Source organism: Pyrgilauda ruficollis, unplaced genomic scaffold (assembly GCF_017590135.1).
Source record: "Pyrgilauda ruficollis isolate IOZ18807 unplaced genomic scaffold, ASM1759013v1 scaffold25, whole genome shotgun sequence".
Classification (NCBI taxonomy): domain Eukaryota; kingdom Metazoa; phylum Chordata; class Aves; order Passeriformes; family Passeridae; genus Pyrgilauda; species Pyrgilauda ruficollis.
In genome coordinates, this window is record NW_024523822.1 from 6,389,239 (window position 1) to 6,416,364 (window position 27,126).

Sequence of the window (27,126 nt, forward strand, 5' to 3'; positions counted from 1 at the left end):
GCAAATGGGGTATCAACACATTTAATGGTTATGAGAGAAGAATCATTCTCAAACATAACATGCAGAAGGACAAATAGTGTGTGATATAAAGAATTGTATGAGGGGGAAACAGCCAAAGATGAAAACAGGCTGAAAATGGTACTTGGAAAGTAACAGCTGTATGGCAGGGGCATAGAGGGAGAAACACCTCCACCATGACTTTTTCCAGACTACTGGCAAGTAAATGTTCATATATATGCAAAAATAATGCATTTTAGGTAAAGAAAATTTTGTATGTCAGAAGAGATAAAGACTTAAATACTTATTCAGTTGTAACCTCAGAATGACTGGTTGAGGCTGGCTAGCATGTTATGCATTGTGACCCAGTGCAGCGTCATGTCATGTAGTTAGCAGGTGTGATTACAGAGGCCTTTATGAACAATCACCACATTAAAGGTGAGTCATTTCCCCTCTGCCATTGCACTGAACATGCAAGCAGAAACATATGGACGTGCTGAGATAGTCACTAAGGCACTTAGTGTTTACTATTCTTTGGATTGTACTCACCAGACAGAGCATTAAAAAAGAATAATGACATTACAGTGCTGGTGTAAGAACTGAATAGACCACTTGAATAAGACACTCTTTCCCAATGCTCACGACTCACCCATGCACCTGGCATTTACCAAGCCCACACAGCCAGTATGTCCCACTCCTAATTTTACACAATGGCTAGACATGAAGTTTTCCATTATGTTCATCTATAATTCAATGACATTTATCTTTACTAACAACTACAGTAGCTGTCTGTTCTCCACAATGGATTACTGCCAATATACAGAAACAAATGACCTTAAAATGTCTCCCCTAAATATCTCTCTACAGTTCCTTTTCTCATGCACACTCTTCACTACATTCCCCACCTTTCAAACTGCCTCCCCACCCCAGACTGAAAAATAAACTGTTATCAGTTGCCTTCTTGTAAAACCTCTCTACCTTTCTTTTTCTCTTAATTTTCTACCTTTATCGCCCATAGGCGATAAGAGTCCTTTTCCTGCCTGTTGTTCTATTTTTTTTTGTTTGTTTTCCCGTCTGGTTTGTGTTCCCAGTTAAGGATAACTGATCTGTTTATAGCCCTTATGGCATCTATACTGACATTAGCTCACACCTTTCCATAGTTGTAACTATTTTAGTACTGCAAATTGCTCTGGTCTTCTCTCATCTCCATTTCCATTCAAGTCTTTCATCATTGGTTTAAGCGCCAATGCTTTTCCTTTCAGTTATTGGAGTTGTGTTTCTTCACAGCTTAATCTTTTTGTATAGGCATAACTCAAACATGAGGTTTAGGACACGTTGGTTGTGCCTGCTAGACTATGCTAATTAAGGCCACAAGACCTTCTTGATGCACAGCCTTAAGTTGTACTTCTGTGAAATCCTATGGGATCACAGTATATAAGTAATTTTGAAAACAATATTCTAGCTAAATTTTCAGGCAAATTCCTGCCTTAAAAAAATATATGGGGACACCTCCCCCCCCCCCCCCCCCCCCCCCCCCCGACATCATCTTCACACAGTGGTCATGAGTCCAACTGTTAGCCCAGTATGGCCAAGTCCAACACCAAACCATGTTCCCAAGTGCCATATCTACATGCCTTTTGTACCTCCAGGTAGGGTAACTCCACCACTTCCCAAAGCAGCTTGGCCCAATGCTTGAAAATTCTCTCAATGAAGAAATTTTTCCTAAATTTCTGTTTAAACCTCCCCTGGCACAGCTTGAGGCCACTTCCTCTCATCCTATCACCTACTACTTGTGAGAGGAGGCCAACCCCCACCTGGCCACAGCCTCCTTTCAGGCAGTGGTAGAGGGTGATAAGAGAGCTGCTGTCACCAGCACCCCCAGCTCCTTTTCCATGGGGCAGCTTTCCAGCCACTCTTCAGTATTCTTCTGGGTTTGTTGTGACCATTATGATCCATTTCCACCATTTTATCCTTCCTTGATCTGTGTTGCATTAATGAAAACCAACTAGATATTCCAAGGCTGAGAAAAAAAGTTCATCACATTCCTGCCTCTGTCATTGTTCAATTCCTTTTTCTTTAGTATTTCTACATATGCAGAGTTCAGACACGTGTCTTAAAAAAATAAAATTATTTAATCTAAAGCTGTAATCTGTGACTGAAAGGACCTTGCTTTAACCAAAATGATTTGTTGAAACCCACACAATTTTTCCAGAAGCAGAAAAATAGCTTGGAAAGAGCTAAATTACTACTTTATTCTCAGTCTCCTTCTAGTGTTTCCTAAAAAAAATTCCAATTATCACCCTTCAGTGGATCAAGATTCAGAAATGTGTTTTCCTGATAATGTGGAGTTACTATCTAATGTATAGTACTAGAATAACTGATGTATTAAACAATTGCCAGCAATCATTCCTTGGAACAGACCAACTCAGAGATGAGTAAGTGAAAATGATGGTAAGTTTAACATCTAATCTAGGTATTTATTAAATTCAACAATGTTTTCCATGTCAGTATCAGGAAAACATAAGTAAACTTTTGGCAGGAGAAAATATTTAGAAACACTGCAAGACCATTAATACTCATTTCTACTGGGGATCATCATGTTCTTGCAATGATTCTTAGGGCAATATGTTCCAATAACATTTCATTCTTTGTTGAAAAGCTCAAAGGAAGTTTGATCCCTGACATTCATATATACACAGTACAAAGAAAGGGAAACTGAATTTTCCCTACAACCTCAGAGTCCAACAGAAAAATGAAAGTCATGAGCCTGCCAATGAAAAGAATAAAATTATTCATGTGCTGTCTGTTTCTCTGAAAGGCTTGCTTGTAATGCTTGAAGGTTGAAAAAAATTAGGGTACCTATTCATCTGTGTTGCATGAGGTTACATAATGAGTAACTGATCTAGAGGACTTCTTACCTGCTTTTACACTCAAGCAGAGGCTTGGGTATAAAAGAACTCTGGGAAAATAAGTGTAATTTTCTAGAAAAATCTAGATAGACTTACAAACAGATTTGGCATTTTGAAATTTAGTATGAGACTATTTTGATCTGCTGTGAAGCATTTTGGGGAGTGTGGAATAGAGTCAGGTGGTTTACCTTTATGAACCTTAAGGGCTTCCTGTGATTCACAGAGAGGTATATAGTCAAATAAGACTGTAGTTTCAAAGCCAGCAAGACAAGCACCCAAAAAAGGCAAGAAGACAATACACAGAATATCTAATAAGAGTTCTAAATTTCTCCAATCATATACTTAGCTGGACTTCAACATCCTTTTACTATCAGATTTTAAAATTATTTGTGATTTTTCATAAACTGTTTTACTTTATGGGCTCTTTGGAATTCTTAGCTCCCATCTAATTTTGCTGCTAATGCTTTTTATTTATTTATTTATATTGTAAATTCCATTTTAGAGGTCTTAAAAAGTCTTTCTTAGCCAATATAGAAATAGTTACATTTTCTGTTATTCCTCTGCAACAGTGATACAAACAGGAGCTGTGGACCACAAAATGCACAAAACCCAGCAGAGTCTGTCTAACACTGAGAGTCAAAACTGAAGTCTGAACTTGAAAATGGATGTATCTGTATAGGTATCCTCAACCACTTCATTTTTTGTTTACATTTCTAACCCCTCCTCTCCTTACAGTTCTAGAAGAGAGCTTGTGCAAAGTAATAAAAGAAAGACAACTCAGAGCTACAACCACTGGGGTTTCAGAGCACCTGCTGTATATTGCATTATATAAGCCAGGAGCTACAACAAAACTTCAATTTTCACGTTGGACGTATTTTCTAATAGAAGAGTAAATTGACATTATTCTTTTAGTAAAGTGGAATTCTGTGTGTCTCTGTAGTGGAGACATGTGATGTGTTCAAGAATCCACATAGGATTCATATTCTACACACAGGTTTCAATTACTGCCTTATTTAGAAATCACAACTTATCTGCAATGCAGCAGTAATGTAGTAGTATAGCAGCATAAAATGATAGACCTGAATTATATGTCAGCTTTTTTCAGAGTAGGCCAAAGCAATAGGCCTCTCCCTGCCCAAAGGTATTTTGCGAGCATTGTACATTTTCCTACTGAGTAATCATGCCTGTTTTAATTGTTACTCACATATTGCCAGTCCAAAGACTAAGAGCATTTGTTGAGACTTCTTTAGCAGCACTTTGATATATTTCTGAGGAAGTGGATTTTAATTCCAGAAACCATGACAAGCTCTTCCTTGTAATGGTGCAGTACAGTGGCAGGTCATTCAACAGGAAGTTTTGCACTAGACTTGTGAGTGTAAGTATGTCAGGCATTGGAGGTTTTAAAAAACAGTACTGAGAAAATGAGAACAGACTATTCATTATACAGATATCAGGATGAGGATAATTTGTTGCTATACATTGAAGTGTAGAAAATACCCATTACCTTCTGACTCCCTAATGTGAAGTGCAAGTCGATTAATACTCCTCTGTGCAAGTTCTGGGACAGCCAATGAAATCCCTGGAGATGGCTATTGCACAATGCACAGCAACTGGCTGAAACATTTATGCCTTAAAAGACCCCAAGTCTATGGAAATGTGTTAAATGTTGCCTCAGTTCTTGCAGACTCCTAAGAGGTTACAGCCTCCATTTGAGGAACAACGACAAAGACTGAGCAAGGTTTATACAGCTCTGCTGGGAACAGTCTCCTGGGTAAGAGGCACCCTACCTTCTGAATTTGCTCAGTCTACAGGAATTTTACTCAGCCTATAGCTATTGATGAATCCCTCCTTTTATGGGAATGATCTTTGCCATGGACCTTTTCTTAATCTTGTGCACCTGACAAGTAGTTTACAACAATAATGCAGACTGGCATGTAGACTCTTTCACATTAAGAATTGAATACATTTAGACTGATCCTTGCCTGGTTAATTTAGGTCACTTCATCTTGCCATAAGCTTCTGCCATGCCTCATGACAAAGGCATCAGATACACGCAACAATAAAAAACACCACATGGAAAAGAACACAAGTGACAGGCAGTGCTCAGCTGAGTTAACATTGCTTTTTGTATTCACTGGTTTACCATGCTGGATTAAAAGCATAGGTCTTGCTCCCTGCCATGGAGAAGGCACTCACAGGGTCTATTTTTCACTACAGCATCGTTCTTTTTCTGGTATGGGGCTTGCTGAGAAATTATCATGGCCTGTTATAAAAAGTATAAACTTTACTTGAAAGCATACTCCCTTAATCACTTAACTTCAACTTAACCTTAGAGCTAAGAACACCACCCTAACAGTGCTGTAGTACCAACCAACAACTCAGTTTTAATCACACACAAAATGCATAAAGAAAAGAAAGTTTGCTAGTGTTTTGAAAGGCAGGGCTATCTCAATGGCTTAGGCCAGACGCTATCTTGGCAGATGGTGTAAAGGCAACAAGATGAGTAGACTTTCTCCTAGTCTACCAGCTCTGAATGCTCTTTAAGATACCATGTTCAAAAACATAGCAGTAACTTCATCATTCAACAAAGAAGAGCCAGTCATGCCCTCTTTTGAGGATTTCATCTGCACAGCTTTGTCTCACTTCTGGAATCCTTCAGCTTGCCCTTAATAACAATGGGGACTTTGGCAGAACACTGTGGATTGGTTAGCTAACACACTGCATTTTATTCTTATCTTTTTATTTCCATTGTTTGTATGCTGCTATTTCATATTATAGTCAAGGTATGTTATTTCTGACAACTCAGATAATTAATCTCCCTCCAACAGCTCTTCCTGTGCAAGGAGCAATAGTTTCCTCTTCACTGAAACACTCTAACCCTGCATTTTGTGGCAAAAAATAGCCCATGCATTTCAGTTAAAAAAGAGAAACTGTTCTTCTGTGCATTTCTACTTCATGCATTTCTTTTTCATTGTCTTCCAAAGTTGCCAATGTCAGTACCATGAAACTTTGAAACATGCAGGTTTAATACTTTACATCTGTGATAAGCAACCATTTGATTTCTTGATACAATTTTGAAAACATGGACACATAAAACAAAAGTGTTGCAAATGCCATCTGATTGAGAGGTAGTTTCCAAACCCACTTCAATGCCAGAGCAGAATGGAATGTCTTGTGGACATAGTCAAGTCTCAGCAATTCATAGAATTGTTTAGGTTGGAAAACACTTTCAAGATTATCAAGTCTAATCATTCACCCATGTTCCTCTTCCATTCCCGTATTCAAACTAGAATATATACCTATGTGTACCTCACCTGGCATCTCCTTCTGTAGAAAAGCTACCTCAAGAAATTATATGGCAGTACATTTAAAGTTCCTAGAAACTGTAAAGAAAAGCAGCTAATTAAAATAGCTATGTAGTACATAGTAACCTGTTCAGGATATTACTGTTGTCAGTTTTTGAATACTAACAAGTTCAAAGAATAAATTTTGTCACAGAACTTTGGAATTTCAAGCTAAAGCTTACATACTGTTCAGTAGTCTGACAAAAACGGAAGTTTGCCTGGATTGGGATGAAAATTTGATGAAAATTTACTTTGCTTACATATTTGGCTTCTTTCAAAAGAAAGTTGTTGCTGAAGTTTTGAAGGAAAGTAAAGCCTTTTATAGACTGGACACAGGCAGCTGGATGATTTAACTGAATTTTTAATATTAATTTCACTGAAACCTACATATTTAGTTATGGTGGTGTTCTTAGCTCTAAGGTTAAATTGCAGTTAAGTGATTAAGGAAGTATGCTTTCAAGTAAAGTTTACACTTTTTATAATGCATATTTCTTTCTTCTGCCCTTAAATAAGGACCAGAACAGTAAAGCTATCTAATGAATATCTTAACACTTTGCCTTTCCTAAACAATTTGGGCTTAGCAAATCAGCATTTGTTTCAACAGTTGCAATCCTGATATACATTGACTGCTGTCACATTGCAGTTTGCACTCCTGATGAATAACTTCCCTTTCTCCTTCATCTATCTTATTTGTGACTATACACAAATAATCATCAGATTGGCAAACTGTGTTGCAAATGGAAGGTAAATACTAGCAGACCAATCACCACCACTGGCAGTGTTCTAGTAGGAAAACAACTCCCATTTGTTATTTATTGACTATATTCAGTCAACTCTCCACTTGTTTTGAAGTTTATAAGACAAAGTTTGTAGGGAGAGGTGACAACACTTTCAGGCCAACTGATGATAGAATTTTATTGGAAAAAATACCAACTCAATAAAGAAAGTGAAAACGGAGACCTACTCTCAGTAGTTTCAATGCTCTAAATAGCTATCTGTTTTATTTATGTATGTATTTATTTGTTCTAGCCTCTGGACATGTCTCACATGTTGAAATAAAACTGCTAAACCCAAAGTACTTCAGGGCCATCAGAAGGCAGTTAAAAACTACTCAATCAATTCCATGTTTGATTGCAACTTGTTAATGAGCTACAAATTACTTCCTTAAGAAGTAAAAATAAAACAATAGAAATCAGAGAAGCAATTTATTTTTCCCAGTTTTTAGCTGAAAATTTTCAGTGTCTCCATTTAATAGATTGACCAGACTGGTATTTCAGACTCCCCACTTCAGAATCTGATTCACAAGTCACTGCCAAATTTATGACACCTTCTACTTCTGAGAAAATTCTTAGTCTGTGATCTTTCATACTTAATCAAATGCTGGTTAGGGTTAACTGCACTTTGTGGCAGAAACATGTTTCATCAACTCAACGACAACAACCAATTACAATTCCCAGACTGAGTAATGTTTTGACTTTGCATTGGACATGATTTATGCATAAAAGAAATTAAAGCAATGGCTACTAAAAGGATTTGGCAAATGACAAGCCACTGGCCTGAGAAGAGATTAAAGAAAGAGCTTGATGTGCTTAGTTTGTAATCAAATCCTAGAAAGGAATCTGATTAGGTATTTTAATTCAGAAAGCCCTTACCAGAGAGGGAATATTGGTTAAAGCACCTAAGTGGAAAGTTGTATAAACTGGTTATAAATAAAACTAGTTTGTAAATAGGACTAGAGTTTTGAAAATAAGCCATTCTGGAGTAGCATTTGAAATAATTACCACAAGGAATAAAATATTTTATGTTAGCAACTCACAAGTGTGTAAGTGGGACTTGACGACAGGATATAAGTGATCCTGTTGTTCCAAGTTAAAACTTGTGATTTGTATCTTTGAGTGGTTAACTTCTTGTATCTGTAGTAGAGCCTTGAAAGGAGACTGCATTTCCATACATCTTTTTTGCACCATGTTTTAAATACTTTAATGCTGCCAGCTGTTTACCTGCAGGGGCCAGATTTACATTTGCCTTCAGTGTATAATTTGGCTTTTGGGGAATGAAGGTAGACAGGGTTACTTTCTTTTGAAGCATCAGAAAAGGGGCACAGAAAGTGATGGGATATTGGGGCAGAATTTACTAGTATTTTCATAATATTGAAAAAAAAAAAAACCCTTGCTGGCTTCTCTTCAATGAGGTCCAAAGAGGACTTTGTCAGATCTGTAGTCACAGAGGTTCCTAGCCTGTTTTCATAATGGAGTTAACAGTCCTGTCTGTTTTCCGCCTTTATACGTGGGGTTAGGCAGCGCTTACTTTCTAGATCCACTAGGCAGCTTCTCTTAAAAAATGTCCTGTTGCTAAGGCCATGTGGCATGTTTAATTTTTCCAATTTTACTCTCACGTATCTTCCATGGTGGTTGGTGTGTTTTTTTCGTTTCTTTTTGTTTTTCCTTCATACTGAATCTGCATTTACAGCAGATATTTTTGTATTCAACAGCAGTATATATACCCACAGTTGGCTGTGATTGATTCCAGGGCCCTCAAGACTTGTGTTTCTTATTATTTAAGATCACCAAAGAGTTGTCAAACCTCTGTGTGTGTGACGAGCTGGAAAATGTTTGATGCCCTAAGGAACGTTAAGCATAGTGAACTGCTCCATATGTCCTTTGCCTGAACATTCTGAGAATGTGGAGTTTGCAGAGGAGATACGTTTTGGTTTTTTATAATGTAGGCACTCTTAATTCTCTTGCAATCTCCTAAACTCTGTTTCACCAGTTGATCAGCTAGAAGAGTAAGTTCTAGCTTCTGGGGATGCAGGTTTGTAATAATCACTTCATCTAGGTTTCCATTCTAAATTCAGCACGTAGGCATGTTGGCAATACATCCAGATTTGGTCTTTGGAGAATGATTTTGAAGATGTGAGGTCAGAGTCATAGCCTTCTATGCCAGATGGCATAAAAACCATTTTGGCAACTTACTTATCGTTGGTATTTTCTGGTACCATTCTGAAAGCAATGTAAAAGATCGGACAACGTGAAGTAGGGTCCCTGCTCAGCTTTCTAAGATGTCATTCACCACCTCCTATCCTTCGTCTTGACACTTGGAGAGTATAGTCCACTTCTTTTATTGCTTCCAGATGTATAAAGTCAACCTTTAGTTCTACAGTTAGATTTATGATGAGTGAGACATTTTTTGGAGGAAGAACAGTCACTTCTACTAACCCAGCTCATTCTATGTATTCATCAGCACCTTGATGATGCTGCCACACACACAGCAACAGGAAATCCTATTTTCCCTTGAACATAAGAAAATCCAGAGCTAAAAATGCTTTGCAATATATTACGAATTTTCTGTTGAACATACTGACTAACCATAACAGTTATTCAATAAAGGATCAGTCTTGGGAAAGTTCTCTGAACCACCCTGTTGGAGCTAATATGATGTCCATTCACTGAGCAGAATTGTGAAGATCCCAGAAAGGAAGAATAATTTATGTATTCTTAGTATTGAGTTAGTAGCATCTACCTGGAATTACAGCTCAGCTGTGGATAAAATGGGAGGGGATGTAGAGAGAATACCAACAGCTGGCTAACAGTATGCAGACATCAAACCAGTTAAACACCCTCAGGGAAACATTTGAACATAAGCTTATTTGATTAAGCAACATTTCAATCTTTATTTAGCTGGATGGTAAAAATCACTTCCTATCACCAGATTAGCATCTGCAAGGTACCAACAGTGAAACACATAAACACTCAAAGGAGACTCCACTGCTGCCCTGATGATCACTGCTTTACAACACCAGTTTGTGCAGTGATTCTTCACCTGTTGCACATATGCCACAAATGCACAGTCAGAATACTTTGTCCTGAGTTGTTAGATGGTGGTCAGTGGAGTCCCAGGTATCTCCTTCATTTATAATTCTCTTAAAAGCTTTGAAATAGCACAGTACTGTCTACATGTATACAACGAGCAGTTAATTTGGGGAAATTGAAATGAGAGAGAAAAGGTATAATATATTTTACTTCTGGACATAACTTCATTGGCAGGAGATAATTACTTAGTGTCTGAAGATTAAAGTAGTGCTTTATCAAAATAAGCATACAACCCAGACTTGTCCCGCAGGGAGCAGCGTTTCATAAATACATAAACAGGTGGCATAGCACATACTCGAAAGATGGGAATATTTCCAAAAGAAGTTGCAGAAGCTTTTATGAAGTAAATCTTTATCTGACTGGGGAGAAGGTTCTCATTTAGCTATCTGTTAACATAGAGTATTTGAGTTAGCAATCCATATGGGTTCATTTTGGGAGAAAATCTGCAATACTGCTTGCAAAATGGTTTGTTCTCTCTTTCAACAAAGCCAGTCACCTCAATCAGGGTTGGGAATGTTTTGATAAGATCCAAATAACTGTAAAGTGTTCTAGCCATAGAATGGTTTGGGTTAGAAGCGACATTAAAGATCATCTAGCTCCAACCCTGCCAGTACTAGACCAGGTTGCTCGATGTCCTATCCAGTCTGGTATTTAGCACCTCCAGGAATGGGCCATCTACAACCTCTCTGAGTAACCCTCACAGTCCAGAATTTCTTCAGAATATTCAATGTAAGCCTACTCTTAGTCTGTTTGAGGTCATTCCCCTTTGTCCTATCATTACACACCCATGTGCAAAGTCCCTCACCAGTTTTCCTGTAGGCTCCCTTTAGGTATTGAAAGGCTATTCTAAGGTATCCCCAAAGTCTTCTCTTCTCCAGACTGTGCAGCCCTCTCTCAGCTTGTCTTCAGAGGAGAGATTTTCTTAATAGTGATGAAGTTATTGACATAAGAAAGACACTACTACTTTAAGGAGAAATTTTATTTTGGAGTTAAGGTAAGGTAGACTTCTATTGATTTTCAAGAAGTAGAATCAAAATACTCATGAAGAATCCTATATTCACACAAAGATTTAAGAAACAAAAAAAGAGTTAAAACGCAGTCCTTGTACATTCCACTTGTAATGCTAAGAACAAAGGGCTCAATAACTGCGGAGTGTACACACAGTAATGCTTCTGAGATTACAAGAAGCCGGACTAATAGCTGCTAAATTAAGCACAAGGAAACCTTGAAACTTGCTCAGACTACCCAGATCTCAGGGAAACAGCAGTACAGCTTATTTGGATGAATGTAAGATGGCAAATCTTTTTATCAGCATCACTGCAGGTGAAGGTTGTGAGAACAGCCTTATATATACTGCAAGAGGATTGTTCCACCTGATAAGCTAGAATGTTTTAGTCTCTGAACCAGGATGCCAGGCCAGAAACGTTTGCACATAACAAAGACAAAATTTGGCTTCAAGAGAAACAAATGCACCTATGTCACATGACTAAGTATTCTCTTATTCAGGTTATTATTGCCCAGGGACTTCTTTAAAATTGAAGCAAGTTTTACTGATTGTTATTGATGCTCTCAAAGCCAAAGTTCACAAATTTGCTTCTATAAGATGGCATTAGAAATTGGACTTCTTTTTCTTTCTAAGCCAGATTTTGGCAGAGAATTGTGAGGCAGCATATTCTGTCTGTGATCTGGCAAAGAAGATACTCTAAATTAATTAGAAGTGGGTGGGGAAATATTATCCCTGAGGACCTTGCCTGGAAATAAAACCTGGAGCTTTTGAAGTTCCTTGCAAAGAAAAACAGAAAAATAGTAAGATAGAAATAAACTACAGCAATTAACAGTCACAGCAGCTTCCTAGGAGACATTAAGATTCAGAACTGAAGTTCTGGCTTCAAATCAGACCTGGGTCATTCCTACATAACATGAGCGAGTATGCCATCAGTATCTATTGTCCTTGCTTCAGTCACTTCTTTAGAACAGTTCTATTTCCTGTAAATAACTGGGTATTGTGTCAGCAAAAAAGAGGAATTCCTTAGCCTAACAGGGAATTCACCTGGGTTGTAGCAGCAGCATGTGCCACACCCTTAACTGCACCTTCCCAGATACTGTATTTTCCTGCTACTGGCTACTCTCATGCAAGTTTAGAGGCTCTGATCTGAAATCATTCCCAGGCTGCAAAATATTTCAAAACTAATGTTACTGCAGCCAGAATTTTCCCCAAATCACAATGATTTCAACAAATCAACATTTCCCAATATTACCTAATTTTTTACAGAATATTTCCAAGCTGCCAAGACTCAAGAGAACTTTTTACACTGCTGACAATTCAAACAGCAGGGCTGTAATAGGTAAGAAAAAAAATCAAAATGACACCTAAAACCAAAACTTTTTTGATTTAGACTGCTACTAGATTAGCGATATGCTACAGATGAAAAGAATCAAGAACCTAGACACAACTAGCAATTCTAATCACAGATGAGACAGTTGGCTACACTGCCATTTTATGCCCTCAGGAGATGGTGAAGGTCATTTAAGTGCACCAATGTGGGACGCTGAGCCTACTGGCCAAAAAAAAAAAAATTCTAAACTCCAGAAAACACATAGCAGAATAGAGCACACACAACCACATCACTCAAAGACTGTGAATCTTTAAGGCAATGCCTATGGAAAAGAATAAAAGGCCCAGGAGGCGCCAGTAAGAACTGGATTTTTGTTTCTGTGACACCATTTGTTTTCTCTTACAGGTATTTTTGTCTTAGGTTAACATTCCTCTGAGATAAGGCCTCCTACCTGATAACATTCATCTTCAGGCCAGGCCACTGGTCTATGCCCCTGGCATGACACAATTGTTTCTGCCTGAAACCCAAAATATTTCCAAGAACCACATCACTTTGAGTAGTTTTTCGTATAGAGAACCGGTCAGAAAAATGGTCCAGTGAGAGAAAGATAAATTGTGATCCTGGAAAGAGACCCTGAGCACGTATGAAAGACCATATGGTAACGATCAAAGCTGAGGAAAAACAAAAAGCTGCTTTCCACCTGCAAAACAGAATTGTCTGAAGATAGTGAAATGGGAATGCTTTGAAGATAAGCCATCATGTAGTGTGGGAAAAGAAGGCAAGAAGTGAAACCTGGTATTGAGACAATTTCCTAAGGTGTATTCTGTGATTGGTGGGTGGTGGAGCCAGGTGCTGATTAGTTTCTACCCTGTTCTAACATGTAAAAATCAGCAAAAGAAGTGGTAATTGTATTTGTTTCCCGCTTTTCCTCATAACCTGCTTTCCAGTGTATAGAAAGCAGGCACGGGTGGATCTAAAAATTGTCCTGGCTCTTTCTTTCAAATAATTTTAGGTTGTAAAGTAAGTCATCTGCCCTTCCTGAAATGAAATTCTGTATTAGCTTCCTTTTGGTCTTCTGGCTCTCTTCAGGAAAATAAAGGTTTGATTTCAAATACTGGGTCTGCAATTTCTATCTCCTGTGCTTCTTAATCAGCCTGAAATCTGAAGACAGGCACTGATGTGAAGATGCTATTTTTGAGGGCACATCAAGAGAACTGACTACACCCAACTTTTTCCAAGTCTCCGTTGCATTGACTGGTAGCATCTATGCCTCATATGGAATTTTGAGACATAGGCAGGACTTGGACACCAAACTAAACTACTAGTCTGGAGGAAAGAAAAAAGCAAAAAAAAGAATTTTCAGCCATTCTTAGTAACAGCGAAGGATGCTTCAGCCATCATTTTTAAAGCAGGCAGGATAAAAACCTGAAGGAACTTGAGATAACACAACAAAATAAGAATATGTATGTAATTCAACCCTAAGCTGTGCAAAGCAAGGAATTTCAGATATAGAGATATAAATACAACAGTTTAATCATCACTCAGATGATATTTAATTCAACAGACATTAATTATCTCTCAGACATGAAGAGTGGTATTGATGACTGAACTTCAGGTGTTTACACCTTAGATGGCAGTCATTTAACTGGTCTCTGTTTACAGTCATGTAAGAACAAAAGGTGGTTACGGTGGATCCGTCTAGCCCAGGTCCTGTTTCAGAAGGGGAGCAAATGTAGACAGCTGTCTAGCTTTGCATGGATGCCTGCTGAGTCGTGTTCTTCTGCTTATTCTGACAGCCTTCAGCCATTTGTGCATTAGGGATTTCTACGCTGAAGGTGGCTGCTATGTGTTTAAAAACCCTTCAGGGTTTTTTTTCCCCCCCAAACAACTTGTTTAGTCTCTCTTTTGAGACATGCACTTTTAACATTCATTAACATCACACCCACGGCAACAGACAAGAAGGTATTTCTATAGCTCCATGCATGTCACCTCTTCAGATTTCTGCACTAGCTAAATTAATCTAAATCCGCCAGCTACTAAAGAAACCCAGTAAGTTCCTCATATTGTGAATATATGTAAATATCCTCATATTGTGACTAGGTGGGCAATTTGCACTTCTCCTCCTTTTAAAACAAATACTGTAAGATTGTGGATTTGCAATTTTACTCCAAGTTACACTGATGGGCTGCAGCAAAGTTGTTTCCATTTACTGTAACTTCTAAATTTTGGATTATATTAACAGTAGCAAACTTTGCTTTTTTATAGCCTAGTTATTTTAAGGAATTTTTAAAAAAATCATTTTACTTGGGTAGTTATTACACCTGTGCAAGTGCAGCCTATGGAATTCAGTTACTGTGCATTCTCAGTGCTGTGGTTCAGTATTCTAGGTTGAGGCATACATATCTTTTGCTCCAAGGTTTTCTTTTATGCGTAACTGCAAACAGCAGTCACAAACTAAGAATAATTAGAAATCAGAAATTACCCCCCCTTCCCCCCCACCCCAGCATTATCTCTGTGAAGCTCCTTAGACTGTGATGAGATGTCTGTTCTTGAAATTGGGTATTTTATATGTCTGAAGGCTGTACTTTGGGGTGGTGACTGGTAAAGGAATGTTGCTATCATATCCCAATAGTAAACTGGAAAGACAGAAAATGCACCATCAAAAAGCTAAGACCTGGATGTACCATGCTACAGAGTAATGAATAAGACATTCTGAAACGTAAAGGGCGCTGTAACTAGCATTTCTCCAGTCATACTCAAAAATATTTTCTCGAGCACTGTGCAGACATCCCTGGTGAAGCAATAAAAGTGGTCAGGTGGGGGAAAGTACAAGAAAGAAAAAAATTCATTCATAAGCAGACTGTAATTTTGACAAAACTATTTGGCAGCAACACTGGATCATGTAAACAAAAACGTGAAGCATGCAAGAACTGATCAAAAAAGGTGCAGGAATAAGCACAGAATTTATTAGGGACTACTTATAATAAGAAGTGTGTCCTGGTTTTAAATTTCTCAGTTTGATGTTTGACTTCCCTTAGCTGGTTAAGGAAGAAGGCAGCAATGACAAGCTTGCATTCAATTATAGAAATCATCTCAGTAGACTGACTACAACTTTGCATACATATTCCCGTAACAGACAACCAAGGCTTGCCAGAAGACAACTGCTTTACTTGATAGACATGGTAAGAATTTTCTCATTTTCTCTACATAATAACAGAGAAATGAAAATATCTTCCAGTATTTATAGGCACAGTACCAGAATAAACAGTTTTCTTTACTTCTTAGTGACATATTTTTAAGAATAATTGTAGTTATTTATCAAGACTAGCCATTGTTTTACCAGAATGTTTTAGGAGGAAAACTGTACATGCACCTATATTTAAGTATTTCTGAAGTCCTAGAGAACACTCTTGAATCAGTGGAATTTGGTCACGTGTAGGTATCCAAACATAATAACCTGTTTTAAGAAACCTGATGATCACTAAAGATCATGATGGTCAACAGTAAATGTTGCTCAGCTTCAAAGTGGGAACTGTTTGTGGTCACTTCTTCACTGTAAGAGATGTATTTAATTATCACAAAACACTGACAAAACACAATAGCACACAATGTTGGAATGCCATAATGGCAAACAGTACAAAAAATAGCCATTCTGAGCCAGGTCAGGATAGACACCTGAACAAAACCAGCTTTGGCAGTGGCTGATAAAAACAGGAATACTCCAAGGATCCAGGATACTCTAGGATACTTCCCTAGCTGCAGCAGCATTTAGGTCAGGGATATTACTAAACAGGATATTATTTTATATTTAATGCAGATTTTTATAACATGCATTTCTTGTATTGAATCTAGTGTAAAGCTAGTTTTGGTAGCCAAAAAATTGCCAATGAATTTCAAAATCTGCTATGTGAAAATGTACTTATGAGATTGTTGATATGCCTGTTTAAAAGCCAGTGAATTATACAGTTTTCCCTGGATTACTTGTGATTTTAGAGGCCACCCATACTAATCCTCAATCCTCTCTCCTCCACGCTAGAGATTTGCTCCTCAAAAAAAAGATACTTACATCTTCAGGTGTGTTGTTTCTCTGTAACTCTGCAAGAGATCTTTTTGAAAGCCCTCTGTAAATCCAAATGCACTACTCAAATCACCCTGCTCCATAATCATGAACTACAATGAAGAATGTGAAAATCATTATTTGTAGAGTTTTTCGAGGTGTAGGGAGGAATGAAAGAAAACCCAATAAACAAAAAATCCCAAAACGTGTCACCAGTTATTCAGATAAGACTTTTAAGAAAAATGTTTAACCACAAGTTTTAGCTACACAATTTCAAATTTCAGTTACTTCAAGACTACATTCTTATTCTACTCAACTTATTTGTACTTATTCCAATCAACTTGTCCTAAAAGGTGTTAAATTCACTTTCTGTGCAGGAGGCATTCATGACAGGGAACTTTTTACCTTCCCTCATGATGAACATAGATGTGAAGAATCAGTATTTAACATCCACTGAAATCAACATTTTAATACCAATTCAAAACTATTTTGCACCCCCTTTTACATACCACATACCTTGTAGAATTGATGGGAGTAAAAAGTAGCAGCATATGGGAGGAAAGATATTATGATGCTGCTTGTTTCTTTGAAGAGGGAACTTTCACTGAGACTTGACAGGAATAATCCAAAACTCATTATGATATGCTGGCTGAGACAGCAATGACAGATAATAAGCCTTTTTAGAACACTGGCGGCTCTGTGGAACAATTTGCTAGAAATGGGAAAGGACTTTGTCTCTAGCAGCAGCATGCTGCCTCCAGTACTTCACACAACGTAACTACTGAAGCCAAAGCGTAAAGTACTTCAGATCAACCCATTCTTCCCACAGGACTTTCCACAATAATGGAAGCTACAAAACTGGACAGAAAACACCTCAATTCTAAAAGAGCTTGGTGAAAGAATGTAAATGTAACATCTGTGGTACATTATTCTGCAATACTGCAACTGCTAGTAATTCTTTAACTTTCTTTTGCTATTGTCATGTAAGGTGGCAAGACATGTGACCTGTGAACAAATCCCACTGGGTAAAGAACATTTCAGTCTACTTGTGAGCTTTACACTTTTTCTTTACCCAGTAATGATTTTGCTACTTTCACAGGTTTCAAATATTCATTCCATTAAAAGCTTAGATTAGTTGGATGCAGCACAGCTAAATCTACCACCAAAATGAATTTGTAATCTCATTCAATATTCTAATTCTCCTTCAGATGAACTGCTTACCTCATTCACATAAACGACCAATTATGGTGGTTTACCTGTTGTGCCTTTTGACATATTCAAGGTTCAGGAGCAATTTCACTTATCCCAACACATTGCGGAGTAAATAGAAGCTGGATTCCACCTATTAAACATTCACTTCTGAAGGTACTTAGCTAAAGACAGCAAGATCATCTTGTACAATTTCAGTTCCAGCCTAGAGTTGTAATAATTTCGTAAATTAATGAAAAGGTAAAGAAGTTTAGTATCTAATAGAACTTCTCATCTCTAAAATATATTCTTGCTGCAACTAATCCTTTCCAAGCTCATGCCCTCATTACTACTTCTCAGGTTTGAAGACTATCATGACTACAATCAATTCTATTCCCACTGTCACCATGGTCATTCTTAAGCCATGCTATAGGATAAAAAGATCCAAGTCCTAGGAAAGTGATCAAAGGAAAAGGAGATCAGGGCTCAAATACAACTTAAGGACTTCAATGTGGCATGAATTATAAACAATCATAAACAAAGAAACAAACAAAAAGATTTCTTCCTTAGAAACAGAAGGGGATTTATAAAATTCTCCTTTTAAGTATTTACATTATTTTTTCAGGAGAAACAAAGAAATAAGAAACTGTGCTTTATGTGAAACTGGTTTTAGTTATGAGAAGTATAAATTAACAGACAGCAATTTCAAGAATTAGGTGTCCAGAGATGTTAGGTATCTCACACTAATCAGTCAATTCCATGGACCATGTAATTTCAAAAAACAAGTTGTGTCTCTGCTGCATTAGATACCTGTAGATTTCTCACTCTGATAATCTGATAAAGCTTGAAGATCATTAAATTAAGAACTAGCTGCTCTTGGAAAAAACAGAAGGAAAAATACTCCAGTGAATGGCTTTTCTTTTTACTGTCTTCTTAGTAAGATAAGCGTATTAAGCTGAACTAGAATACAAAGAGATGCAGTAGATTCTGGCTGTTAAGATTCCAGTTTGGTGCACTTTGGCATTCCAGGAGGACTTCAGGCTCCACTGCAAAATGCAGCATTCAAAATTCAACAGAAGATGAATTGGAATAACAGTTTTTGTCTATGATAGGAAAACAGCAACTTCATCCAACTGGTTGATTATGCTGAAACTGGGTCAGAACCAATGCCTTACACGAATGATAGCCAGCATATAGGGAGCTGGTCAAAACTGAAATAAGAATATACACCATACAATAATAAAACCTGGGCAATACAAGATAGTTTTATGCCTTCTTTTTGCAAAATCTAACACAGCACTCACATCATTACTTAGGTCTATGTGGAGAGAGCTGTTTCAACTGTACCTTTGGGGACAGCTGGGATAAAACTTTCAGTTGCATAGGAAAAAGGTGTACAACCCCCCATTTGTAATACATTTTACTGATCGTGTGCCAGTGCCGTAACTTGTTAAGTTAAAGCAAATAAAGCAACAGCCAAAGATCTAAAAACAAAGATTTCAAATATAACATTATGCATTTTTAAAACTAATAATTTAATATCATTTAAGACAAATTGAGCTTACAATATATACTTGCTGTTAAGCCTGAGATGCTATCACCACATCTCCAGTTAAGCAACAGGAAACCTCAATTCCGATAAACATGTAATCAGCAATAAAATACCCAGAACTGTAATTATGTAATTAGTATATGCTGATATTGTGTGAGGCACTCAAGTATTCTGACTTCATTTGTGAATGTTTAACTGGCTTAGTTTCACTTTTCAAGAACATCACAGAGAAACAACTACAATCCTAATCTTTCAGACTAAACCTGCTCCATAAGTAAAACAAAACCTAGTGCTTCCTACTCCAGTCATGAATGCTTCTGGAATAATGACAGTATTAATTTCAGTAGAAAGGAGTTATATAATACACATTTATACAGAAGAGTCTTGAGTTATACTTACCGTTTGCTCTTCAAATGCCAACACTGTCTTGCATAGAAAGAAAAAACCCAGCTTTTATTGAAAGACTTTGCCTATGCAAAGCTTACTGAACTTATTAAACTTCAGAAGTTTAAACAGGATATAAAACTACCATCAAAGATCAATCATAACCTCTAAAGTTGCAGCTGATTTCAAACATTCCTTTTGATAGGAATGTACAGCAAGTTTTTAGAAGCATGAACACTTCAAATCTCCTCTATTTATAAGTAAGTTTGTAACAGATTCAATTGGAGACATGAAAACCATTTTAAACAGACATCACAAGATGCATCTGCAGTTTAAAGGTCAAATTTATTAGGAGATTAAGAGATGTATTATACATGGACTATAAATACAGCACAGCTGACTTTATTCACAGTCACACACCCAATGCCAACCTATTTTGTAGACACTCTTGTTCTTTTGTTCCAAGAAAAATTTGCACCGTAAGACTTGGATTTAGGTTTTGGCATCTTCTTCTCTTCAACATCATAACTCCAGCCTAGAGGTTATGGGGTAATGGCAGGGTGAGACAAGAAACAACGAGAATTATATTCTCAGCATACAATATACAGTAAATCCTACTTAAAAGTTTTAACTTTAAGATGTGTTTTCAATGTAGGCACCCACTAATCTGTTCCTTTCTAGCTGGCAACAGAGAATAAGGAAATGCCATAAATATGGCAAAAAAAATTAAATGCCATAAAGGTGGCAAAAAATTCTGTGAGATGGCAAGACCTGACCATACTACAGATCTCCATGCAAAAAACCTGACAGTCATCAGTGAAAAGTTCAACAGGGAAGACTGACTGTCCTGTAAGTTCATGGTTCCACAATTCTACAGCACACAGAAGCACTAAGGCGATGTGTATGTTGGCACAGGAAATGAAGAAGGTAAGAAAAAATATGCCATAAAATAACATATAAAAGATCATTCTCAAAGGCTGAGAGACAATGGAGACCTAATAAAAAAGAAGGTGGGAGGACCAAAAAAACGAAAAAGCAAAGAAAAAACTTCAACATTAGAAAGCGGTTTAATACTTAACATTTTAAAGGACTTTAATACTTAACATTTTTTATAAGAACATAAAAAATTAGGAGTAAAAAGAAAAGGGAATGAAGTGATAGAAGACAAGTAAATTATGTGATAGTTAAGCAAGAGAAATGCTTAAAAATGTCAGAAAAGAGGAGGTGGAGACATTAGTGTTTATGTAAATCAAAATGCAAATTGATTGCAGCCTCCAGGTGCCTGGAAAGTTGCCAGGGCAGCACTCAGTATTCCGAAGTTTGGTCTCTTTAGCTGCAATATTTCAGTCAAAGTTGAGATACTTCTGTTGAAGCCAGAAGTGGTTAAATATGCAGTTTTAAGTGATACTCATAAGACAGTACTTTTCTTAGTTTTAAAACTGAAAGTTGCAAGCCCTAAAATGCTTAACATATATGTGAATTTTTATATTTAAGGTGCTCACAGTAAACAGTTCAGCTACACATCAAAATATTCTGTAAGATACACAAGGTGTCACGTCAGTGCATCAATTTTGCGTATTCACAAACGTCACACAAACATTTTCTTTGTGTTTATTAGTCTCAACCAGTGTTAATTTCCAAGTTAACTATTCTCTGTAAAAAACACCGAACAGAGACTTTAAAAACATATTCTTTCCATCTGTGAGAACACTGGCTTTTGCCTCCTGTTCTGATTAAAAAATATAAGCTTGAGTAAACAGCCAGAACTAGATCCAGAGACAGACTTCAGTATTGCAACATTCAGCATTGTAACACCTAACATTGAGACACTTGGCTGCTGGAATGGAATCTACAGCCCCAAGGTATTGCTTCATCTTTTTATACACCAGATGGAGAGGGGCCGAGTGCCTCTAAAAGATATTTGCAACTGCCAGCACAATGACTTGCACTGCCACAGATAGCCAAAATGCATAAAGTCAGTTACATATAACTAATGATTGCAAGAGGCCACCATTCGTGATTAGGTTCCACACTTTGGAACGGACTCCTTCAGACCAGCACTTTGAGGTGTTCACGACAGAGAGCAGAGGTTACTTTTATAAAAATACCAGAATGCTGGGGGAAGTTACTCTTGCCCAGAGCCCTGCCATACAAGCCAAGTAGACAGAAAGCAGATTTCACCTTCTCTGGAAGAACACCCTCACCGTCTGACTAAAAGTTATTGTGGAATAGAAAAACTCTCCATCCTTGTTACTTAAGCTGTACGTTTTTAAACAACTGCTTCAGTGATTCAGACAGGACAAAAAAAATTAGGTCAACAGTCAGAATTTTTCATTTCTTCCAGTTACCTCCTTGCCTAGAACTTGGACAATCCTCAGCTGTAATATTTTGGACAGCAATGTCTCCTGTTACTGTACCCAGTGCTGCTTTTTCGTTAGAAAACACATTAGATGGGGCAGGCATCTCCTTATCTCCTTAAGTTCTTAGGTGAGAAAGAACTCTGAAGTTTAACAACTTAAGAACTCTTAAGTTTATTAACTGTACTAAAATAACCTGCAATATCCAGAATTTTCAGAAATTACACTCCAGGTTAAGGAATTCTGTCATGGAAAAATTGTGTGGTTCATACAGGAGGAACAGAGAGAGGCAGTTACTTGTGTTCCTAGACCTAGATATGTCTCAATACTATCCTGGTTATGAAGCTAACTTCCAGTGTAAATGTGTGCCTAAATTTCTAATGTCTTTTAAAAAGCAGAACTAAATAATGTAAAATTAGTATTTCTAGCTACACATGATATTGAAGCTATCACTATAGAAAATACTATGTACATATCATACACATAAATAAAAAATGAAATTAAAAGTTAACCAAGCCAGTATCTACAGAAAAGTATAGTGCATCTCAATTATGGTAAAATTAAGCGTGCAAGCTAAGTGAATATTTAACTACTAATATTAATACCAAGTCATAGCCTTACTTTAGTTGGTTTCATACTCAATGGGGTAATTTCTAACTCAGTGAAGGCATGACCTTTCTACACTGAACAAATGCATTTTACTTAGTCTGCATTTTGAAAAGACATATAACATCTACAAAGAGATGACAAAAGCAGGTCATTACATTAATTTTTTTCTCCTGTATGCTGAATAGTTCAAGTAATAACATGAACAATACAGAAGCATAAATGCCAAATTCTCTCAAATTTCATTTGTTCATAAAACAGTAAAATACGCTAATAAAAAATCACATAGATTATCCAATGCAGATGTGATCCTATTAATATCGTAGATAATAGAACCTACTTTTCAATAAAATTAGTACTACTAAGCAAAAAAAAAAAAAAAAAATCCACTTAAAGAGGAACAGACAAATTAAGATTCTAGCTTCTACTATTAAAAAGTGAAAATAAATTGAACATTAAATGGTTTAGTTGCTTAGATGTACAGGTTAATGGACTTACCATGTTTGTGATGCACAATATCAACCCCTAACAACTTTGCATGATTAGTTAGAAAACTTTACTATTTACCCCAGACTAAATATAGTCGAAAACTGTACACCACAGGGAAGACTTCTGAAGAACCTTACACTTCATGCGCATTTTTCCTGGTTTTATCTCAATGTAATTAATCATCTTCACATCCATAGGGACTAAGCATCAAGCTTAACTTTTTAAGGAAAATAAAGTTGATTTAAAAGAAGAAAAAAAGAAAAAGAAAAGAGAGCAGCAAAAAATTCATGCTAACACAAAAAAGGACTGCTGAATATTCAAAAGGCTGAGATTATGGCTACTGTTTGTGGTACCACCATTCTGTCAGGAAATACGAGCCTAACTAACGATGTTTACAGATACATTCCCTCTGATATAAGACTGGCTTAATAATTACTAAGTAATTATACTGGCTTCTCTACTAGCTTTTTCACAAATAAGAACAATTACCGAGCATATGTGTTTAGACTCTAATGCTGGCATAACATCCTACATCTACAGGTTTCTCATGGGGAGCAGCGAGGCGATGTGCTGATCTCCCCTCTGGTGACCACTGATAGGACACAAAGAATAGAATGAAACTGCTTCTGGGGAAGTCCAGACTCAACAACAGGAAAAGCTTATTCACTGAAAGAGTGTGGTCATGGGAACAGGCTCCCCAGGAAAGTGACCAGGACACCAAGCTTCTCAGAACTCAGCATCTGGGTGATGCCTTTAGGTAGCCATGTGAGGAACAGTGAGCTGGACTTGATGGTCCTCTTGGGTTTCTTTTGCAATAAATCTATGCTGCAATATAGCCAAAAATGAAATCCAAATGCTTACTTGGTAGTATGTAATTTTGGTTTTTTGATTATCAAACATTCACAAAAACTCTGACAGTTTTCCTTAGTAAGAAGTGAGATGCTCATGTTAAACCTTCAGGCAAAAATCACACCACCGTGCAGCTGGAACACCAAGCCTGGGATACACCTGAAGTATTAGTTTTCCTCCAAGACCTGAGCAAGGTCTGATTCAGCTCTCATTTAAAACAGAGACAGTTGAAAAAGAATTTTAACATTAATATTACATTTTAATAATAATATTAATGGCTGAAATACCTTTCTAGAGAGTGGAAAGTCTAAATTCAATACCTTCAGCACTCCTAGAAATATTCTCCCCTCCCATTTTCCTCCTCCCCATGTAGAACACTAGTCTACCAACTCTGCAGAACAGAAGGAACATTTATTAACAGAATAAGTACATTTATCCTCAACTTATTCTGTTAATACTTTGAGATCAAGATTGCCTATGGAGGGATGAACCTCTCATAGCCCATATGTACAATACGTACCATTTTTTTCAGCAAAAGCAATGGCATCTTCTTTAGTAGAGAAAGTAAGAACCATGTTGGATAAAGGATCAGCTCTGTAAGTAATCAGACGACAATTTTTAGGTATATTAGAAATAGAAAAAAATTATATCTGTATCTCAAATGTTAAATCAAATGCTTTATTACACAGCTCACTGCAGTATGCCAACTCCCAAACCAATCAACAAACTTCTAGAAATTATTTTCAGGATCAACACTTACTTTCTGCAAAGTATCGTTTTACTCTTTCAGTGTGTTAGACTTCCCTCACAACTACTTGCAAAAATTAATTGGGTTGTTAGACACACATGTTTAACCACTTGCTGAGGTTATAGTAAGTGCTCTGTGAGACTCTTTAATTCAAATCTGTAAAATCCCTTTCTTTTTGTAAGATCAAGTGGTCTAAGGTAATGCTGAACATTTCAAGGAGACCAAGTGTCTGTAGAATAGCTAAGAATAATCTCAGACAGAAAACAACAGAATACTGAAGTGAGTAGAGAAGGAATTAACCAGAAACTGAAAAGTACATTAAAAAAATATTGAGAGTTCTGCTTTGGCTAAGGTCACATGACTCCCACAATTTATTCCTACACAGCAAGCAGATCACAGGCCACAACTGAAAATGAAGCTCCAAAACGCAAACTGCTAGCTAACTCATTACACAGTGGTTAGTTTTAGATGACCAGTTATTCCTCAACTGCATGAAGGAAGTACCATAAAGGTTTTTGAAACAAATTAAATTCTCAATAAAAACAAAAAATTGCCTTATTTGTTGCTATACAAGCTCAATTTAGGAACAATGACAAAGGATGGGAAAAAAAAAAAAGTAAGAGTTTTAACTCTTAAAGAAATTAGATACTGGTTGTAGCAACACAAAGATAGATAAAACCTCCCTGTGACAACACTGCCTATGAGCCTGGGAGACAACTAGAAAGACAAGACCAAATTGCAACAAACTATTGAAGGAGCTGCCTCTCAACTATTCTCTCTTTGAAGCTAGAAGGATAAATGAAGAGAAAAGACTGAAGATACACTGAACTCTCTACAATAAAGGGCAAAGCCTGTGACTGGAGAAGGGGGAGGGGAAAAGGGGGAATCTCGCTTCCAGCAAAGACAACAGTGTAATTTTATCTGATGTACACATGGAAAAATGGAGTTCACTGTATATCCAATATATTCCCCAATAAAAAAAAATCAGAAACAAACAAAAACACACAAGAAACAAACAAACAAACAAAACCAGGATAAAGACAGAAATTACACTTTTGCAAGCCACTGTGATAGGCTCTCTTGAAGATATTTAAAGATTTCTCTTATAACAGCAGCCAAGTGAATTAAGAACTAAGAATTAGTTGATGACGTGACCAGTGGAGAATCAAGTGGCACCAGTATACTGCAATATTATGACAACTTCTGCTTATCATTATTCTCCCATAATTGGGGTTGGAAAAATCTTTTCAACACTGCTAGAAAGGAACAAAGAAGCTTTAGGTCTGAAGTGTGGTGAGGGACCAGTGCCTGGTCAGAACCACAAATATGGCAAAAGCCTTCCAGGACAGAGGCAGCTGGGAAATGAGAATCGTGCAGAAATTATTAGTTCTGTTTAATGTGTAATCATCTTTCATTCAATCTAAATAGATTTCTGATTTATTTCCATAAATGAGCTATCAGTGTGAGAAAACTGGATTTCAGGGATGTCCAGCATAACGTCCTCATAGTGTCAGCAGTACCAGTGTTGCAGACTTTCCTATGCCTACCCCCAACTGTTCTATCAATCACTGAAAATTAGGATTCCATGCTTTGTTCTCCTATGAGATCTCATACAATGAAAACTTTGCACTTCCCACATTTCTTCATTTACATCTTTATATTAAAAGGTGTATCCAAGAAACGTATTTATGCATTTTCATAATGAAACCTCCCAATTACCAAAACAAACGTGCCATGGGTCCATTTTACTTAGATCTGCAACTAGATAATTTTCACTGAAAAAAAGCCCAAATATCCAAGAAACAACAAAGTGAGTGCAAAAAAACTCCAGCCCCAAATAAGACTGTAAAATGACAAATATTGGAAAGACCTACAGGTCTTTCCAATATACTCAAGTATATTGAGTTCAGGGAAAAACGGGCTTTAATATGTAGACCCTAGAGAGCTCTTACCCACTAATCCCATTACATTATTCAAAAGTAAATGGAAAACTGTCTAAGAAATGTTCTTTGCAGAAATTAAATCTCAACAGAAGAAATTCTTCTTAGGTATTTTTGGGTGTTGAATGGTAACACCAGAGTGTACACTAACAGTTTTTACAAGAATGCCTTAAAAATGAATAGATACAAACTAATTTACAAAACCTTTAACCTACCAGCATTGATTCTCAACAGAGCACTTTTTTTAATCCTACCTGGAGTTTCCTTACCCATGAGAAATTCCTTTCCCTACCCCAAAATAAAAACATATGTAGAGCCTTCTCAAATTTTTATGAGAAAACAATGCAACAGGAAGACTTCATTTCAGAGTTACTTTGAACGAAATTTCTGGATATATTTATGTTATACATATAAAAAAATTATTTCTCTGATTTGATTTAGAATGTTAATACATGTCAAAAAATGCATCCTGAAATTATTTCACATTTAAGGTTTTACAGG

At 36.9% G+C, this 27,126-nt stretch overlaps 1 protein-coding gene across 1 annotated transcript in view; it reads right to left on the minus strand.

Moving 5' to 3' along the window:
- Positions 1-19,962: 19,962 nt before the first annotated feature.
- The window catches only part of NDUFS4 (NADH:ubiquinone oxidoreductase subunit S4), a 47,795-nt gene continuing 40,631 nt past the window's right edge, over positions 19,963-27,126 (minus strand). Inside the window, exons 4-5 of the mRNA XM_041470843.1 lie at positions 24,458-24,531; positions 19,963-20,171 (exon numbers count right to left, since the gene is read on the minus strand). Of these exons, the coding sequence (XP_041326777.1) occupies positions 20,068-20,171; positions 24,458-24,531 (178 nt within the window). The 3' untranslated portion in view covers positions 19,963-20,067. The remainder of the gene's footprint in view (positions 20,172-24,457; positions 24,532-27,126) is intronic.